At 38.8% G+C, this 20,686-nt stretch overlaps 1 protein-coding gene across 3 annotated transcripts in view; it reads right to left on the bottom strand.

Annotated features, from left to right (window-relative positions):
- The window catches only part of XYLB (xylulokinase), an 82,367-nt gene that overhangs the window by 55,958 nt on the left and 5,723 nt on the right, over positions 1-20,686 (bottom strand). For 2 of the 3 annotated variants that reach the window (XM_067291973.1, XM_067291974.1), the window contains exons 5-14: positions 20,309-20,395; positions 18,987-19,115; positions 17,573-17,638; positions 15,172-15,244; positions 9,516-9,634; positions 8,169-8,250; positions 7,160-7,200; positions 6,621-6,736; positions 3,646-3,761; positions 967-1,040 (exon numbers count right to left, since the gene is read on the bottom strand). In XM_067291973.1, coding sequence (XP_067148074.1) covers positions 967-1,040; positions 3,646-3,761; positions 6,621-6,736; positions 7,160-7,200; positions 8,169-8,250; positions 9,516-9,634; positions 15,172-15,244; positions 17,573-17,638; positions 18,987-19,115; positions 20,309-20,395 — 903 coding nt within the window. The remainder of the gene's footprint in view (positions 1-966; positions 1,041-3,645; positions 3,762-6,620; positions 6,737-7,159; positions 7,201-8,168; positions 8,251-9,515; positions 9,635-15,171; positions 15,245-17,572; positions 17,639-18,986; positions 19,116-20,308; positions 20,396-20,686) is intronic. The other variant, XM_067291975.1, reaches the window with a different exon arrangement.

Genomic DNA, 20,686 nt, shown 5'->3' with positions numbered 1-20,686 from the left:
AAATCTATTTCTGTCTGCACAAAAGTGTAACCACTTAACCTTTTCATTAATGTATTTAATTGCTATGTATAACATTTTTCTGTCCTTTTGCCAACCGCAATGCAAGAGAGGCAACAGAAATAGGAAAATAACGAACTACAAAGCAAATACAAAGAATCTTTCACAAAAACTTGAGTTTTTCCATGCACTACAGTAAGTGCCTACAATTTGGATAACAGCAAGAAGTGACTATGCATTCATTTAAACAGTAAGTATTTAAGAGACTAGAGCTACACTGCAAACACAAGATAGTATCAATCTCTGTTCATCTAAGTGAGATCTAATCGACTGGGAGTCATGATTGATCAAAGACATCTGTTGAGTTTCAGTACCACCTGGAAAGCCAGACATTGAAACAACATCCATTCCTCAAAAGAAAGGAGGAAAAAAAACCCAAGGATACAAAGAACTTTCTTCTCCATAACATAATTTCTATTTTAATTCCAATTGGATTTGGGCCTTGAGCCTTCCATTGCATACCATCACATGGCTTGTAGGTTACCCAAAGACATGCAGGTCAGCAAAATGAGGTATTGATTTTATATACACATTCAGAGTGGGATAAAAGACAAAACATCATAGCTCAAAATTTCAACACATTCTTCTCCGTGCGTCTGAAATTTAGAAGCTCTCAATTATCTTAAAGTTAACCCTGCTTCAGGAACAGTGTTGATTTCAGTAAAACCATGTTTTCAAGCACAGGAAATATTTCATAGAAAAAACACCCTATATGTTCTAGTTCAGACTTTACACTGCAGATGCTCTCAAGCTACAGACCAAATAATTCCTTAGGAAAATCATCCCAAGGACTTGCATCAATAAATGAAACTCAAAAGTAAATATCTCGGATGAAAAAGATAATGGCAAAGATTTCAAGCCTTGACAGTACTCCTTCAAGGTTTTAGATGTTAATTAGATTATCACTACCTTTTGGTTGTCTCTGTTGAATCTGTGAATCCCAACAGCTTCAGGAGTAATTTCCATCACATCAAAATAGAAACCTGTATCAAGAAAAATTAAAGAGCATTATGTTTTCACTGAGCCCAGAGTTGTATTCTTATTTCAGCACATAACTACAATGATCCTAAATGCACACCATGTACATGGAAAAACATTTCAGTCTGTTTCATTAGAGAAAGTATTTCATTTTGGTACAGCACCTCCCTCTGCACACACAAGAAGCACACAGCTTGTTTCTTAACTAATTTCAGACCAGGTATTTATTGAATTTAATTTTATTACTACCAATTTACAAAAATGTGCATCTAAACGGTGCCTAGAGCCAGACATGCTTAATACTTCATTAAAAATCCAAACAATATAATAAACAAGTCTATATAACAGCAAGCACCCACCAAAGCATACACATACACAAGTAGCATAGATAACAACGAATCTTAGAAATTGTTTCAGTAGGTCCTATGCTAGGGTGAAAGAAAAAAAAAATGGAATAAATGGTAGGTTAGTAAGAAGAGTACAGGAATAATGGAACACTTCGTGCACTAGATTAGATTTCATGAGCTTATTAGAGAGCATCAGATGTTACAAGCAGAGCTGGTCTCTGAATAGGTTTGATGAGACCTGAAGAAATGCAGTAATGTTTTGTAGATAACTAGACAAAAGCGTGAAAAGATTTCCTTTGTGCTGACAGCAAGAAGGAATGGTCAGAAAAGATATTCAAGAAAGGAGACAAAAACAGAAGAAAACAGAAGAAATAGAGGACAAAATCTGGACAGATTAGCTAATAAACTAAGGAGAGTCTCTGAGGCTCAGATCTTTGGAACAAGAGTATGCCTTAGCAGTCCTAAGAATATTATCCAACAGCTAAAAACAGTACTGCGCTTTAGCATATATAACCTTAAATTAAGGTTAAATATTAAATATTTAAAAATATGTTAAAGTTTAAATATTCAGAAAACCTGCCAGTGAGTAGCAGCAAGGGTTACAGATGTGTGCAGGCACTGCCAGGGCATGCACATCCCAGACCTCCTTTCTGGCCCTGCTGCCTCATTGAGTCTGGTAGACGAAGCCTTCAAGCAAATTTCCTCCTTCAAATTTTCCTCCTGCCTTCTCAGGTGCCTCCCACACATTAAAGGACCCTCATCTGTTCCCCACTCCTCATTCCCTATTTCTTACCCCTGTTACTCTCATGACCCCAGCCTCGCTTTAGCAGATGCCTCTGCCCATCTCCAGATCTCTGAAACCTCCACTGGCATCTTCTTACCCAAGAGGAAGGGCAGAGGACAGCTGATAAAAGGGAGGAAACCTTACCAGTTCTTGCTTTGATTCCCTCAGAAACTCAGATTATGGACTCCACTGTGTTTTTATATACGAACCACATCCTCAGGTAACCCAGAGGTTATCTGAGGATGCAGGTTATTGAGGATGACTTCCATGAAACACCCATTTTAAAGGGGACTGACTTCTCCAAGTGAATATACTGCAATACAAATTTTAAAACTTTAAGGTAGCATCCTGGCATCCCTGAAATCAATAATAACATTCTCATCAACTTCCATTTTTTTCTATCACAAACTAAAGTGGCTGACTTCTGGGACTTGGATTAATTTCTTCCCATTTTCAGAAACACCTGAATTGATTTGCCTTCTAGTGAAAAGAGATTCCTGGCCATTTTAATGCCCCACAGAGATTAGATTTCACAGACAACAAAACTAAGTTTCTAAAAATAAAATCAGTGCTAACCTCATAGTGTCAAGAAACTATATCTTAAATTCACTTTTCTAGGGAATGAAGTCTTCTATAGTTTAAATATCTGGATTAAAAAAAAGGAAAAAAAAAAAAGACTTTTCTACCCAGCGCTTTTAATTTAATTTTACTCGTATTAATTCAGACCTAATAAAATTGTAATGATTCCAAATCCAGCCCTACAATGGTTAAATTTTAATCTTGATTACACACAGGCTCACCTTTTGTTAACTTATTTCAGAGCTATATACCACATCTGCGAAATATTAAATTTTAGGAAAGAAAATAATGCAAATTTTCAAATACAGGGATTTATTAATATTTTTTAAACATTGTCATCATCATTTTGTTTGATTTGATTCACTTAGCATAATGTGAGAAAAAACAGAGATGAAACTCTGACACAGACTGGGGAAAGTGCAAAAAGTCTGCATGTCATTTGACACTGGTATCACTGCTTTGTTCACATGCACTGAACAGGATTATAGAATAACTTTTAGAGACAGAAGACATTGCAGACTGAGAAAGAGAGAATATGGAGCTACTTAAGTCCACTTGGTTTGAGTCCTCAGTATAAAGCAACAAACTTTAATGAAAGCCTCCTTCAGAAATGACCAGTTTTAAAATTCTACTGCTAAGAGGCTACTAAAAGATGTTCAACTACCAAAACAGTTCCATAAATATCATTTTCTTATTTATTGAATATTAAAGGAAAATACTATCATGACACTTAGCCTGCCAAGAGAGTATTTCTGAGTACACATTAGGAGTTTTCCTTGCTCCAGTAAACTTAATGATTGGCCTTTATCATGACCCAATTAAAAAGTAGGTGCAACTCCCCCAAAATTTTAAGTGTGTCTAAGGAAACCCTGGAATTCCCAGCCTTGCTAAGGCTCATACCCAAGTTTCCATTGTTTCCAGCAACAGTAGACGTTAGGGCTTTGGAGAATTCATCCCAGGAGCCTGAAGCACAGTCATCTCTGATCCTCTCTCTCATCAGAGACCCGTTCTTAAAACTAAAACACACAAACATACCATATGCATTTTCCAAACCATTTGGTCCTAGATCTTTAAAGTAATTTGCTGTTTTACTTAGTATTGCTGTTTATTATATCAGATGGATATAGTTGTGCAAACTAAGATACAATCATCTCTTCATTATGCAAAGAAATGGAGAGGGGAGGAAATGAGGTAAGAAAAAAAAATATTACGGGACATGTTGAGGAACAGTACAGAGATGCTGGTATACATCTCTCCAGTGAGTTGGCTCAGATCCAGTCTGGCAGGCCATGGCAAACCCAGGCTGGCGGAACAGCTCAGATACCTCCTCAGAGCTCCACACACAGGATCCACAGCTCAGTCCCTGACTTACTAAGGTTTCTTGGAGCCCAAAGTGCTGGAGAACATCCTGCACACACTGATACAGCAGCAGCAGGAGCTCTGACCGAGCTGGCACAGGGCTGGGTCCTGTGGAGCTGTGTTTGTGCACTGTACAAGCACTCTGGTAAAGGGCTTCACTGAGTCTGACTGCACTGCAGGAGCCAAGATGGACACCTACTTTTGGAGATTATCTGCAGATGGAGCTAATTACTTGAGGGAGAAAGTTCTGTGCTGTGGGTGCAGAGCTAGCGCTACCATACGCAGTCACGAGTACTCCGACAGAGTCGATGCTAAAAAGCTCAACCAGAGATGACTCTGTAACAAGGAGCAAGAGTGTCTCCACACTGCACTTCTGATTTCAGGAACATGGTACAACACGGAGACAGCTTGGGTCCAATAAGCCTTACGAGCTCTAGCTCTGGGCCAGGATCTGACAAAGAAACGCACCACAACTGCATGTGCATGATTCTGCTCCAAAGCTCATATACCATGCTGGACCCTAACTGGCTCTGCTTTGAGGCACAAGTAATCAAGACACCAGACAAATAAAGTTGCCTGTAAAATACGGATCTGTTCAGTGTCCATAATCTGTGCCCCCCCTGTGCAGCCACCTCCTTGGCCTCCTCTGTGAGTACAACACTCCTGCAACATACTGCAGCATTTGACTCAGATCCAAAGGAAAGCAGCTTGAATACTCTCCAACACAGAGTTATCTGAGCAACTCAGCTGGAAAGGCAGAGAAATGTCCAGAAAGAGGGCAAGGAAATCATTGAACGTGCCCAGTAACAGCAGCTGAAGTTACTTGAGTTTTCTGTACTGATAATCTGCCTCACAGCTCATGTACTCTTTTTATCCTAAGCCAGGTAAGTCCCCTGTTTATTCCACTATCCTACAAACATTTATACCAACATAAGGGGCATTGGTGCAAAAGGTGCACAGTGGGGGCAGAAAGTTAGACAAGGGGAACGGGAACTCTTTACACCTGCATAGCTACAGAAATAAAGTGTGTTCTGAAAGACAGAGATTTGCCCTTCTGCATGTGTTAAGCAGAAGTAAAAGAATGGAAGTGTGACAATTATTCAGAAGAATGTCTCACCATCTCCTTTGCTATTACAAACCGGTTGTTTATATAGCTCTTTCGCATAGCAGCACTGGAAAAATATTGGGAAAAAGAGAAACTTGACAGTAAAGCTACAAAAAATAAACAATTGCTGGGAAATCATATTATGAAACTCAACAGCTTACAATTGATATTGCCCTAATACACTCAACTTCACTAACACTGTTCCTACTGTTATCTACAGGATCCTATTACTGTACATGGAGGACTCTATTATAGTTAAAAGAGAAACTTGAGATTTGTTGAAGTTTTGAGTCACAAGAATCTACAGTTTGGTTTTGTGGTGTTAGAGGTAAGGGGTAATCTCAGGATGCACAGGGAGCAGGTTGAGTTAATCACTAAGCCATCAAATCTGCACTTCAGAAACTACTTCACAAAGTAGTTACTTTATACATCCGTTATTTTGGAATAAAGGAAACAATGTTACCACTATGACAAATGAGTAGTAGTCCAAGTAGGGGGAAAAAAAAAACAAAACCTATTTTAGATCCTTAGGAGGGCTGTATCTGCATATTCACAATTAATGGCCCCGTTACAGTGCTGCCCGTTTCTGAAGGTCTTCCCAAGGAACACAATGTCCTGACCCCAAGTTATAAAGAGGGCTGCAGGGCCCCATCCAACTACCCCTGCCAATAAATTCTGGGTTGTGCTCTGTGCAGTCCAGGGGATTTAGACACAAAATTTTCTGTATATTACTTGTAAATATATGCCTAAATGGTCTGACCCATTTTGAAAGTTTTTCCTCTCAAATACAGTGACCCAGTGAGGGACAACATAGCTTTAGGCCATCCTTCCACCTACTTGACTGGCTAGGTGCCAAACCATTCCCTACCTACAGCAGGCAAATGCTCCCATGAGGATCCTTCTCACAGCTGGGCTTCTTGAGATCTTGGTATTTTCCACATGCACAGCCTAATGCGTCCCTGAACAGCACCGACCATTCTCCTCTACGAGAAAGGGAATCTTCACCTGCCCTGTTATGTCCCTTCTGGACCACGAGAGCAGCAAAGAAGTTACACAGTCTGGTCAAGCTTCTGACATTTCAGATTATTATATTTCAGATCATTGTTATTCCTGTGCATTAAATATATTGCCTTAGATGCAAAGTGAGCCGACTCTATGTATACAAAAAACTAAATTCATCTTTTTATTGCCATGAAAATTTATCCTCCACAACTCCGCAGTTGCAATTACCCAAATTAAACAATGTGAATGTTATAATGTTGATGCAAATGTTTCAACAATAGATTGCCATATACTGTACAGAATGCTGAACGTTGTATTCATTATCATTTTGCAAAAGAAATAAAACACTAACATAAAGAAAGAAATATATCTTATTGATCCCATATGTACAAAAAATAAATTATATTACCATAAAAGTGCCATATATGCTTGAGAGTCAACAGGGTTGCAGAGGATATGACCTTCTAAGGCAGGAGTTGGTTCTTGGATCCAAAGAAACAATGTGTCACTTGTGCCAAGGCTAATCTAGAAGAAAAAAAATAATAATTGAAGCCTTATCACAATATGCATGCAAAGCAATACAGAAATTAAATTAAAACCATTTGTTATTACCACTAATTGTTTTTAAATTACACATTAAGTCAATTGGATTCATGTTGAAGCTAGCTCTGACTTGTCACGTCAGTGAAATACATACCAGACGGAGCCAGGTTTTAACGTCTGGGGCATTTGTTTAAAAATATTCAGAGTTTACTTAAAATCTTTCAGCCAGCTTACAGATTGATCAAAAAAAAAAAAAAAAAAGCTTGAATCCAACAAATAGAAAATCAGCGCTAACAGATTAATTTAACTGATGATCTACAGTTATTGTCCATGTTACCATTTACATTTCATGTCTTTCATTTATTCAGGGATATGGATAGTTTTCAGCAATATGTTTTGACTTACTGCAATATCTCCTTCTTGAAGTCTCATCCCTGCCAATGATGCTGAAAGCAAGAGTCAGAATACCAAATAAAAAGTTATTCATGTGACTCAATTCGGTATGCTTCATGACGGCCTTAGCCTATATAATGGTATTTTGGTATTTTGGTTTTGTGAAAGAGGGGCAACGAGTTTGGGTGAGGGAGTCGTTTTGAGCACAGAATCAGAATGCTCAAGACAAAAAACTGCAGAACTGCGAGATTTTCCAGTGTTTTACACATGCAGGTTCTAAGTACTACGGACTCTTATTTAACATGGTGCTTTAAAGCACAGAGGCTCCCACTTATGTCAGACTACTGACATATTTATTACACTAAGCCGGATTTGAGTCTTAGAAAAAAAATGGGACCTTTGGGAAATTCCAAGTTTAACCACCTCCGGTAACCTGCATGCAAAGCATAGCATGGTGACAGCATGACAAAGCCTCCATCTTAATTCAAACCTGGATATGCAACTGTAACGTGAATAAATATTTTATTTTTGCAGTCTTGAGAAACAGACTTCCTTGCTTTACACTGGAACAGTCTAGTTTCTAGGATTCCCAAAACTGACCCTAAATTAACACATTCCCTCATACTGAGATCTACCCGTGTGACAGAAGGAAAACTCCTAGAGAACCATCTCCACCTTTCGGCTTGACAAGTTACAACAGAAGTTTCTGAATCCACATTTTCCAAGTTAAAATAGAAGCAATTCATACTAAGAATAGTTTCTTAGGTGCAGACAAACCAAAATGAAGTTACCAAGAGGTAAATGAAGTCGCCTCTAATTACTAGGCAAACGGGAATTCATTTGTAGTACTCAGCTCATACAGTATGTCTATACCTGAGAAGAAACAGTGATGTTTGTTGGAAAAAGGTATTAATGCTGACAAAAGTGTAGAGGGAGCATCTGAGAATTAATGAGATTGATTTTAGAGTTTTAGTTTGTAAATAATCATATCCACTGAATCTTACACATTTAATCATCTCACCTGGATTGTCTCCTGTAAATGCTACTATTTTACAGTCTGGGCTAAACCCGTAATGCTTAATATAATAAGGAGAAATGGGCCCCTAAGGAAAAAAAAGAAATATACAGTGAAAAAAAGCTGAAAAATGCAAAGTAACCTTGCAATGTAAGACACAGTGTGCTGTAACAGAGAAACAAACAGCCCCAGAGCAGCTGGGATAATTACCTGTGTGTATTTAAGGCATAAATATGCTAGAGATTTTGAACTGCTTTTTTTTTTTTTTTTTTTAAACTAAGAGAACCTCACAAGTATCCCTCAGATTAGATACTGAAATATGTCAAGTAAATAAGTAGCATTTTAACTCCGTGTCTCTCTCCAGTTATTCACATTAAGTAACAAAAATATATCCATCTATTTTGCACGCATACCTGAATATTAACACATAGAAATTAGAAATTCAATGCAAACATAAGAGCAAACACAACATTAATAAACATCACGACATCAAATGCTGGAATATGACCCCTATTATTTCAGGGGGCAAGAATTCTATTGTTTTAAACTATATTTGATAGCCACAGAGAAGAAAAAAAAAAAAACAGGAGACAAAAACTATCCTTAAAAAATATGAGGGCATGTGTAGGGATTTTTAGTACGTTCCTCCTCTTTTATGGAAGACTGGCACTGGAGTCACAAGCCAGCTACTTTATTAGCACTGAATTCAGAGGAATCAGGTGCCAGCTATTTACACTCTTATACGTGCAGCACCTATAGCAACAGCTCTTCTTGTGCTGGGTAGTAAGACTAAACTGACTCTTGCTTTAAGAGGCACTCAGCTTGATTTGATTTCACTGTTATTTTACGTGAACTGAGGAGCTTTAAATATCCAAAATTATTCATAAAGATTAACTCATTAACTCTACAAACAGTTTAAAACAAGGTCACTGTTAAGAAATGCAAACGTTGGGTTCTATTTCTGCAGTAACACATGCTGCGCGTAGCTCTGCAGCAACCAGGTGCTTGCGGGCACAGAGACAGGGAAAAAAAAATACAGATTCTTATCACTGGAGCATCTGTCAAAACTTCTGTCTTCGTACCCCAGGGCATGCAGGGATCCAAGATGATCAATGATGAAAGCCATGACAGACACCAACGACCAGTTTTCAAAGATGTCTGTTCCTGCTCTGGCATATACATTCACAACACACCTGGAAATATTCAGTGAGCCGGCACTGCTCTGAGGATAACTGTGCATGCACACATACACACAAATATATGCCAAGAAAGTCCCATTAGTTGAACTTTCAGCACAGAGCCCAGTTTCTTTCAATGACAATTTATTAACAAGTCTTCTGGACAGGCACATACCAGGACTGAGTGGGATGGCACAGGGCATCCTAGTTTCTCCGCTAATGCAGGTGCACAAGCGTCAAGGCAAGACGCTGACCATACCTTTTCACAAATCTTCAGCAAATTCATCCCAGAACCTACAAGACAGATCACAAGAAGCACCATAGGTCATTAAACACAAAACTAGTATGGAGAAAACAGGCAGTATTGCAACAGAAAATTTCACTTTGTTGCATGCAACAGAAAAATTACAGATCAAACTTTTACATCAAAATAGAATGATTTCAGCTCTTCTAAGCATAAAGAATACTATACAGTTGGTGATTCAGCCTCTAGATAGCTTTCACCTGTTAAGGTAGCAGAAAATGAGACCTCCCTGATGCACAATGCACCAAACCATTCAGTTATTCCTAGATTAAGAGCAGAAGGAAGAACAAGGTCACTGCCTCCCATCAGCTCCTCCTAAAACCTTCCATCTTGGACAAAGACCTCACCACACCTATCTAAAGGTGATGCAGCAATGTAACTTGAAGGTGTGTTGTGCCCATCGGAAACCTAACAACAAAGAAATTCCTCCCTGGGTGGTATGTCTCTATGCTACTCCTACCTTTGAGTATAGTATCAGACCAGCATCTAAATCCATGCTGACTAATCTTCTTCCACACCAATGCTTCCTTCTTCAGAGATGATGAAATAAAAACTTAGAAGTCAAAAAAAAGCAAGAGATCAAATTTTCAGAAGTAACCTCTAACTTTAAGATTAATTTGGATAGTCCAGCTTTAAATATCAAAGTCATGATTTTCAGAAATGCTGAACAGCCCAACTGAAATCTGCAACAGCTGCAAGCGTGCAGTACCTCCAAAATGTAGAGTTACTGAATGAATTACTGGTTGCTCTGGCTTACTGACTGTTGTGGCCACCTAAGTTCGCTATTACTAGATCAGAGGAGGGCTGTGCACTTTTACTTTAGCTTCTCATTGCATTTCCCTCACTATTTTATTTGCAAGGCTCTTCTTTATAAAGTTAATTGAATTTGGTTAGTGAGCACTCCGTATCTGAGCACTCCACATCTCTTTCCCATATTTCTAAGATGTCTTTAATTGCACATTTCATTAGACTTGAAAAATCTGTACATGTTTCTAGTTAGTACTGTTCTGGGATAAAGTAGTCTTATTCTGGATTAACAACATTTTCATTTCAAAGACCATTTAGCCCATGACTTACTTATCTCAGAAACATAGCCACGTACTCAGCCAAGCACGGTGGAAAATCTAGAATTTACTTCAATTCAATACATCTTCAACTTTTTTAAAACACAGAGACGGTGAAGCTGACCCAGTACGCAGTGTCCGTGGAACGAGGTGCAACCCACATCTCGGTCAGCGGATCACAAGGCTCTAGCAGGGCTCTTACTCTGAACACGGGATAATCCTGCCACACTCTCCATATGCACACATTGCTGCTCGTTACACAAGGGCAAACGAGCTGACACTCTTATCAGTTCCCAGCACCCTTTTCCACGAGGGCTTAATAATGAATTTCATGATGCTTATGAATAAAGTAACTATTCATGCAGTCCAAGCCTAAGTACCAACAACAAAGTCTGGACCCTAGTGCTGCACACAGCATTGTAAACAGAAAGCGCTGCGTACTCCAGCTGAGACACTGGAATAATCCAGGCCAAACAGCAGGAAATTTGGATTATACTTAACAACACATAAAATAAAACTAACTTTATTAAATTCAATCAATTAATCTCATTTCATGCAAATTAAATACACTTAATAAATTATGCACTAGTTAATTTGGTCTAAAATGCAAAAGCAGGAATCTGACAGAGCACAAAGTGCAACATGCCTCCCATGGGCAAAAGGTGCATTTCCCTCTTCTGCTGTCAAAATCCCTGGCACCCACAGGAACATTAGAGATGGCAAGACTTATTCCAGCTCCTCTCCATTCTGTAAATGAGATCACTCTTAAAACTAGCCACCCTCCGCTTCCCGGGTAAACTGAGTCTAGCATCACCGTCCACACTTAAAGGAGGTGCAACCACCTCTTCCCAAGCCTCTAGGGAACACGAGCCCTTCTACCAGGAAATACGCAAATCTAAAAAGTTTCCTGGAAAAGTCCCTAGATTAAAATGCCGAGAACCTCAATTTAATTACTCAGTGAGCAATAAAATCTTTAAATAAGTAAGAATTTTATTAGAAAAGGGTTTTGGTTTTTTTTATAAAAACCCTTCGCCCTCCCAAGTTAGAGAAACATTTAACTAGAATCCTCCAATGCCATTTTGCAAGATGTGAGGGTAGCCCCCAATCATTCCTGCACAGAACAGGCAAAACACTAACCTTCATAACTGGAAAGTCTAAGCCTATATAACACAGAGACAACAGTTCAGCTGCACTGACTCACAGTTGCACAGACTTTAATATGACTCGAGAAAAGAAAGATGAGCTAATTCACCTCTCTATCTAGAACTCATTGAAAAAATGTAAAACAACTATTTTACAAGAACTATGAACCTATTGGCCTGGATGTATCCTATCTAACTTTAGGCACTTGCATGAGACTCTCTAGGCACTGGAAAGAAAAAAACATAGCTGACTGCTCCCTGGAACTGCTTCTCTTTCTCCTTTGCTTATACAGGGAGTGATGGAGAGCAAGTTCCTAACTTGATCCCCTCTGATCACGATCTACACTGCTTCTAGAAGCAAATGTTAGTTAAAACAGCTTAAACACGCCACTCTAACGTTTAAAGTAAGTAATAATCTGAGGATTAAGGGGGGTTAAGATTGTAAAAAAATCAAAGGCAGCCCTCCGCCTTGTCACTCCAAACAGATACGCCATCAGAATGAATAGTGTCATCAGCCAAGGTCACGGTCTAGTAAAGATTGAGAAAAGGGTCAATACATGGATGAATAGGATTCAGTATCTCACCGCAAGCATCACTAACTCTTAATACAGAAAGGCCAGAAATACAATCAGGACTTGATAATATTCACTACAGATACAAAAATTCAAGTGCTTCAAGGCCGGAGAAAAACAATTTCATCACAAAGGCCAAAAGACAGAGACTAATTGGTTTGATTAATCAACAAACAAAAGATCAATATTTGAATATATTTATAAAGAGTTAAGTGCATCTGTATTACAGCACTCTGAACTGCCTTTTCAGCGAGTTAAAATCCTAGGCGGTATTAACTCTCCTGGCACCAAACAAGCTACATTAGGAGTAAATTCAGCCCACCGTGCTTCCTTTTGAAAAGGCTTCAGCTCAAAGCATCCCGCTTTGATAGAACAACAAAAACAAGTATGCTAAGCTATGATTTGCCTAAGGCTCTTAGAAAAGCATTTCAAAAGATAAAGCTTCTTTAGGTCAAGAGTTGAATAGCTGTTATTAAGGTGTCTTCTAAAAGAGACAATGCCTCCAGTGTTCAAGTCGTTTAGGTCCCAAACGTATCTTACTTTTAACATCTGCACAATATAAATGAAAATCATTCTTTGTTCCCCCAGAATGTAATTTGTTTTTTTGTTTTTTTAAATCAATCACCCAGGGTGTTCAGCCATTCACAGGGAGTGATTTGAGCCTCATGAGATTGGACTTTTAAGAAGGAAAAATCCTGAAACTGAATAACACATTTCCGACAGTAACCTGCAAATTTAGAGAGATAAGTTATTGTGCAGAGCTAAACAATTTGACAGGGTCTTTTAAAGACGATATGACCCGAAGTTAAACCTGCAGAAATGAAGAATAGGTCCATTATCTGAGCATTATTTTGAAAGATGCATTTCAAACTACAATATACAGGTGCGACGTAAAAGATCTAGTGAATTGCAGGAGATTGTAAACGAAAAGAAAACAAGTCTTTTAGTTGGTTCCAAATAACTATTGTATACATTGTAATTATATTTTATTACTGGAATTAGAATTCTCTCTCATTATGTTAACAGAAGAAAAGAACGTACAAGACAAAATATAGCTTACAATGCTGCAAAATCTTTTATCTTGTAAGAGCAGAGCTATAATGGCCTGCTTAATTCTCTTATCTTTTTTCACACATTTAATAATCTTGCATCCTCTGAACAGTAGCTAACATTTATTCAAGTTATTTAAATATCCAGAGGTGTAACAGAATTAAAAGGATCTCCTAGATCTTGTTTGAAAAACGCAATATATTTTCTACGAAAGCTTTCCAGTGAAGCAAATTTTCACTTTGCTTACAGCTTAAAATGCACTGTTTTTCAGCTAAACACAGAAACTGTCATTTTCCAAAAGTGAAGCAGCACTGTTTTCCCCATTTGCTTCCAACCAGAAAAGGCAGAGATAACATTACAAAAAGCCAATATTTTAAATTCTTACTTTTTATACATTTCAATCAAAATGATCACTCTGTTTCCACTGAAAAATCAAAAACTGTCAGATTTGTTTCCCAGAAAAAAGTATCTGGAAGATCTCACCATCTCTATTGGAAATACAGTACATGGACCTAGTTCTGCAGGCTGCTGAGTAGCTGAAGTGCTCAGCACTGGGGTCTACTGAGGAGCAAAGTGCAAATCTTCAGAGAGTTACTGTTGCCAATAACACACAAAAAATAAAATGTAGCTGTGAAAAAAAATGCCTAACAGAACAGGACCAGAAGACCGATGTAATAATCTCACAATTGCTTGAAAATAAGCATAGATTGCCTTTCAATTTTTAAGGTCTCAAGTATAAATGGGAGACTCAGTATTGAATAAGTTGTCCATTAGCTAAAATTGAGATGTCTTGCCTTTTCCTCTGAGCCTTGTTGGAATAACAAAGGAGAAAAAATGAGTTGGTCTTCACACATGGGTGTCAAATCTGGCTCTATAATGCAAAATTTCCTTGGAGAGCCTTATTATCTAACCTTTCAGCTCTGAAATACATCTTCTCTTAGTTTCTGAGCAGGAGTCAAAACGCTATTTAGAAATAACAGCATAGCTCCCAGCAAAAAGGTTTCCTTGTAATTGCCATTTAAAATTGCCATATAAAAGCTGGATACCTGAGATAACACACAACAGAAAAAGAGACATTGGCCTAGTCACTTTTTTTGCCTTTGTTCTGCTGGATAGAAAGATATGAAAGGTTATACTTTTTTAAACTGAGTTTTGGGTTTTTCACTTGGTTTATGTTTTTACCCTGGGTTATTTTGAAAAGATATTTCTGTTGCAGATCCATACTCCAGTTAGATTGGGGGGGGGGGGGAAACTAATCACAATATACCTCTTGTTCACATCTTGTGCAACTCGGAGCAAAATCATCAAAAACAAAGAACAAATAGCAGAACTGTGAAGTCTAACACAGAAACCACAACTTTTTAACGCTTTTAGACAGGTATTTCAGCACTCCTTTATACTTCCTGAAGTAATTAAAAAAGGCATACAATTTAATTTAAAAGTATTTCCTGCAGATCCATTTTACAGGAATGGGAATTATAGCACGATGGGGATAAATAAGCAGAGTTGCCAGCACTACTGAGAGCAGCAACAAACTGAAAGGAGTAACTCAGCTTAAAAATTAATAACCTTGTCGTTGAAGTTTTAAAGACTGAAAATAAACAAAGAAGACCTTTCCCACCCCTTCCATGTAAGGTGTGAAAAGAGAGGAAAATCTCCTTGTCGGAACTGTCACTAGCAGGAAAGGCCACACACTTACCGTCACTGTAATCGATGGGTGCATAAGCTCCTAGAAAAAGGGAAGCTGCAAAACTACTAACCAAAGAGATTCTCTGAAAGAAAAAGACAGTGGGAGACGGTGATTCCCATCAGCATTCACTTCAAAGAAAGTAAATAATTAAGTAATTGGAAGCAGCAAATGTTAATAGATGCTTAATGTTAGGTACAGAAAGCACAAAAAATACAACTAGAAGGATTATTCTGTTCTGTGTTTTCCTGTCTAAGGAATACAGTAGATATCAATCTAAAAGGAACCCCAAGATAAAAGCTGTTAATAGCTTTGCACTCTGAAACATGCAAAATACACTTACTATATTAGCATATTCCATATTATCAGGAATTAATTCATGACAGTGATGTATCTCACAATCTCATTTCAACAAAAAACACTTACCAAAAAAAAAAAAAACAGTATGTTGACAGCAGGGGAAATACGTGTGAGAAACCATGCACTGGTCAATTCAGAGCACAGATCTGCAGCTTTTTGGTCTGTACTCTGGCGAGGCTCTGCTAGCAGCACCTTTTTGTGAACTCTTACCTTCCTCCCACCTGCGACCTCTTCCCAAGCCAGACCCAGACATCCCAGGAGTTACCAGTCAGTTACAGTCAGCTTTGCGCTGAACCACTACCTGCAGCTCAGCCCTCGGGAGATGTTTTAACAACACATTAAGTCCTGGCCCAAAAATGCCCCAGCCGTACGGCTCAAAGCAGGGATCCAGCACGAACTCGCTGCCAGTTCAAATCTGCTAGAGCAACTGCCAGGATCAAGTATTTGTGCCCCAGAAGCTGGCATAAAAGCTGAAAAATTCCTTACTGTGTGCTCTAATTCGAAAGAAATATGATTGTCACCCAGTAACTAATCGGGATCAGATTTCTACTAGTGGTGTGAGCTAGCAGTGACAGGGTTTGTATTAGTGATCATGAAACCACTGCTTCACACAGCATTCAAAGACTGCAGGCAGAGCTCTAAGAGGTGGTTATAATGGCCTGGAAACTTAACGACACGTTTGCTCTTCTTGCGCCTGCGCCCAGGAACGTATTGCATTGCGCTTAGACAACGAAGTCCTACCTGCTGGGCTGCCCCAACGGGCACTAGCTGCCTGGAAGGGAAGGAAAAGGATGAAGTCAAACTATGAATCTGTCAGCTTAGCAAGCTGACCTAGAGGAAGAACATCCAGCTTCCATGTGGCTTGGAGACTGCCATGCTGCTAAGTGCTTCTTGCAGGTCCCCAAGAGCAGCTCTGTCATGGAAGAAATTTTGTGCTAGAACACAACTTCTTGTACATTTTTTATTACTGAAAAGTGCCATCGAGGCAACCAGCCCTCAAAGTCTGACTAGATCTCAGTTCCCAAGGACCCATTTTCCTCCACTGAAGCACCTTTCTCTGAATTTAGTCTTAAGCTTATAGTCAGATTGCATTGGTCTTCTATCTATTTCATGCCATCCCTCAGGAGCATGAGGGTTATAGAATGAATAGGTACTAAGAAAGGAAAAATAACAAAAAAAGGAAGTGTTTTCCCACAAAGTACTGAGTCAACGACAGAACTCACTTCCCCTTGAAATTAACTGTTCCATGCATGGGTGAGATTTTAAAAACCACAGAAAATTTATAATCAATACTATTATAAGAATTGTAATAATACAAAACACAAGCAGCCCAACTTCACGCGCCATGACGCTGGGCAGGTTCTAATCACAGGACGGGAGCCCTCCCCTCATTTACACTGTAATGCAGGGAGTTTGCACCTTGCTGCAAATCGGAGCAGTTAGTCCCTGCTAGATACAGACTCAACAAACTGAAATAATAATGAAATTGATAGCTGATTTTTTAAAATTCAGAATATGAAGGAAACCAACTACACAGCGTAATTCATTTGCAATAATAGAATCAAAGTAGTTCTTCATGGGAAAAACTATGAAAAAAGTTTGAAATCAATTGCAGTTTTTTTCCTAGGCACATCTGTACGAATGCCAGTTACGTACAGCAGAACAATCACATTTCTGCATGCAAACGGCTACTATGTGCTTAATTACCCATTTCCAAGTGTTGGAACTGCTGTACATACAATTTATTACCACCCAAATGCAAATCTACCTTTTAAAACTTCTTCCACAAAGGTCAGATCCAGTGGATCCAACTGTTAAATACAACATTCAAGATGAAACTGATGCTTGATTTTCATCTGCCTAATGCCTTATAATTTAACAAAAACAAAAATAAAATAAAACCATCATTCCAATTCTCAAATTTAATCTTACAACCAAAGACAAGAATGAAAATACTTCTCTTTAGAAAAAAAATTATCTGATATATCCATGAAATTCATTTTAAAAGATTTTAAACTGTGATTTCCAATAATTATATTGAAGTTGAGCCAACCTCAGTTTGCATGTAGACCTCAGGATTCTGGCTGTAAATCTTTGCTATCTGGTTTCCTGTAAAACGCTGAGAAAGAAATGCAAATGCTTAGAAACACAAACCCTAAATGGAGTCAATAATCATTAACTCTGTGTAATGAGTTCAGTACATTGCACTTTGGATATTTAATTTGCCTGATGCATGATGAAAGTCAGTGCACAGCAGGCAATCTGCACTAAACAGGCTATAACGCATAGTCTCATTACGAGAATTTTGCTCACCTTTTGAAAAAAAGCCTGTGAAAAAGCATTACTATCCACAATTTACATTTCAGAAATGACAGTTCAGTGGAATGAATCACACTTATTACACGCACAGGAACGCACACAATTCAAACACTGCCTTTGAATCCTTAAAAAAGTTTAGGCTACCTAACTAAGGTACCAACCAAGAGGTACCTCTCTGTGAGGAAGATGAGGAAGGCAGGCAGGAAGATTCATACTCAAGGAAGTAACTCCAGAACAGGCTAATAGCTAAAAGATAATTGTTCTTCATCAATGTATTATATCAAATGACAAAAAAAACTTCTAACACTGAACTTCTGAAAAGTTACAGTTAGTAAGTTAAAAATAAACTGTCAGTGGTAGATAAAGTCCGATTGCAACCTTGGCCATAAGCCATAGATGATGATTCAAAAACAGAATCAGCAATCTGGGAGCTTAGAGCCTTATTCTGTTGAACTAACAGTAAAACCTACTACTCGCGTGCTGAGATGCCTGGAGGGCAGCCCCACTCCCACTCCGTAACTCACTGTCACAGTTCCAAGAGAGGGAGGGAAGTGTCAGGAAGAGATGAGTGACAGAGTATTCTCTGATACGGTCCTGAACTTCTGAAACTCACTTCTCTCTTGGGTCAAAAGCTGCTCGTTAGCCTTAAGGGAACACTGAAAGGGCAATCTTCTAATTACAGAAGTAACCTAGAGCAGTGATCCCCAAATAGGGGGTCATAACCCCAAGCAAGCCTCTAAGATTTACAAATTGGATTGCCAGCCCAATGGAAATTCAGCTGCACAGGAGATCCCAGGGAGAACCAGTCCCTGAGTCTGTAAGCAAGGCTGCCAAACACTGTGTTTAGGAATCACTGACCAAGTGCAACAGCTCACCCCAGTCACTATTTCTGCATCCCTTCTTGCTGCACAATTTTCTAGTGCTTTGCCTAGCTTCATTTTAAAATTTCCAAAGAACAGGACTTCCACATCTTCCTTTGCAGTACTACTGAAAAGCAGAATATCATCGGAGTTTCTTCAAAGGCTTGGAATAAGACCTTCCCTTTCACACATTACACATTATCTGCTGTGATGCCACAGTAACGGCAGAATTGTTTCTATCATGAGACTCTACCAAGGACTTCTACTCTCTTCTTAGCTGCTTCTTACCTCATAGGCTCGAGAACCAGTGATATTAGCTAGATGTTGTGCTCCTCCAACGGCTTTCTCCAGAGAGCTGCATTGGGAAGCTGTACTAGAATCCATCCAGATGGGGCTGTTACCAACAGAAAAACAATCCTGAAATGAACAATATTCCTTATTAGTAAGACTAATCTCTAAGAAGTCCCTACTGGAGGGATAACGGTACAGCAGACTTATGTAGCAGCTCACAGTTCAGTTCTCTGAAATGACTTCTGTATAACTCTGTATAATTACTGGGAAATGGATATCGGACAGCATGTCAGTCAGGAGAGAAAGCCTAACCCAAACTGCACACTAGAGAGGAGCAACAGGCTTTATCTGCTGTTCTTTCACATACTCTGAAGCATGGTATGTTGATGCCAGCTCATGAGCCGGTATCTTTGTACACTTCTTTGGCAGCCCAGGCCTTGGCCTTTTTATTCAAGTTTAGCTCCACTTTTTCGAATTTCTCTCTAAACAATTAGATTATCTTTCTTGAGTTCCACTAACGGATTTCTCTCCAATGACTGGCATAACCATTGGGAAATGCAACTGAGACTTAGTACATCACTGGACAGCATCTTAATTCCACTCCCAAGAGTTCTGCACAGATGAGATATTTCCAAAATTAATCATTTAATAGATCAGTTACACCAACGTTTCCCTTCCAACGCACAAATGTTCTTTCTGATGTTAAAGTAAGGAAAGTAAGGGTCTTCAAGAGAAAAGCTGATTTCTCCTTACTTTTTCCTTTCAAATAAAAGTTTCTCAAGTCTATGTTCAAAAACTACCAACCTCTCCACCCTCGCTTCCCAAAAAATTTTGAGGTTCAGCAATACAGCTGTTTGGAGGTTCTGTTGACAGAGTGTGACACTTCCATCCTTTTAGAGGTAAGTGTACACTGGTCTTTTTTATGTATTTTCTAATGAAATCTCAAGCATTGCAAGGAAACTCAGGTAATTCTCATCACAATTGTTTTTTGTTAATACAAATACAAAAAAACCCACCAGAGGTTGTCTACAAAAACATTATGTTTCCTAAAAGAATGAACAGGGTGTTGCTCTGACGCAGAAGGATTCTGGGATGCCCACTGGCACCTGTAAGTTTTTAAAGTATATACTACCACTCAGGAGAACAGGAAAAGACAAAAGCCCTGAAGCTGAAGGAATACCCTGTACATATCACGTTATGCTGCAGCAGATTCCAACTCACTCAGACGAGAGGAAAAGTTTGTAAGGAAAAAAGCAACGTGTAAAGATCAGAAAAAAGACAGTGCATCTCTCCCTTCAGAGCTCTTTTATGCACGTTACCTTTAGTGTATGATGCAAAGGCAGCTCAGATGATGCATTCTTCAAAATTTCAGCACTTCCTTTTTTCCAATACACACTCCCATGTTGCTGTAGAAAGTACAAAAACAGGACAGAACCAGAAGTTGGAGATGGTCCCAGGTTGCCAAGTTCATATTCTGATCTGAATTTCAAACTCTAATGGAGAGAAAACTGTCTCCAAACTAGGACAAAAAATAAAAGCACCTTTTCAATTCAAACCAATTGCTTCATTAGAAGACTTTTCAAGATTGAACAAAGCATATACTAAACCAGCAAATGTAGGAGTCAAGAGAAAATTATGCTCTTGAACTATAGCAACTTCTGGTGGAAGCAACTTTTATACTGCTAATCCACGGCACT

This window comes from Apteryx mantelli, chromosome 2 (assembly GCF_036417845.1).
Source record: "Apteryx mantelli isolate bAptMan1 chromosome 2, bAptMan1.hap1, whole genome shotgun sequence".
NCBI lineage: Eukaryota > Metazoa > Chordata > Aves > Apterygiformes > Apterygidae > Apteryx > Apteryx mantelli.
Note: the sequence above shows the minus strand (reverse complement) of the source record. Positions and strands in the feature narration are given on the sequence as shown.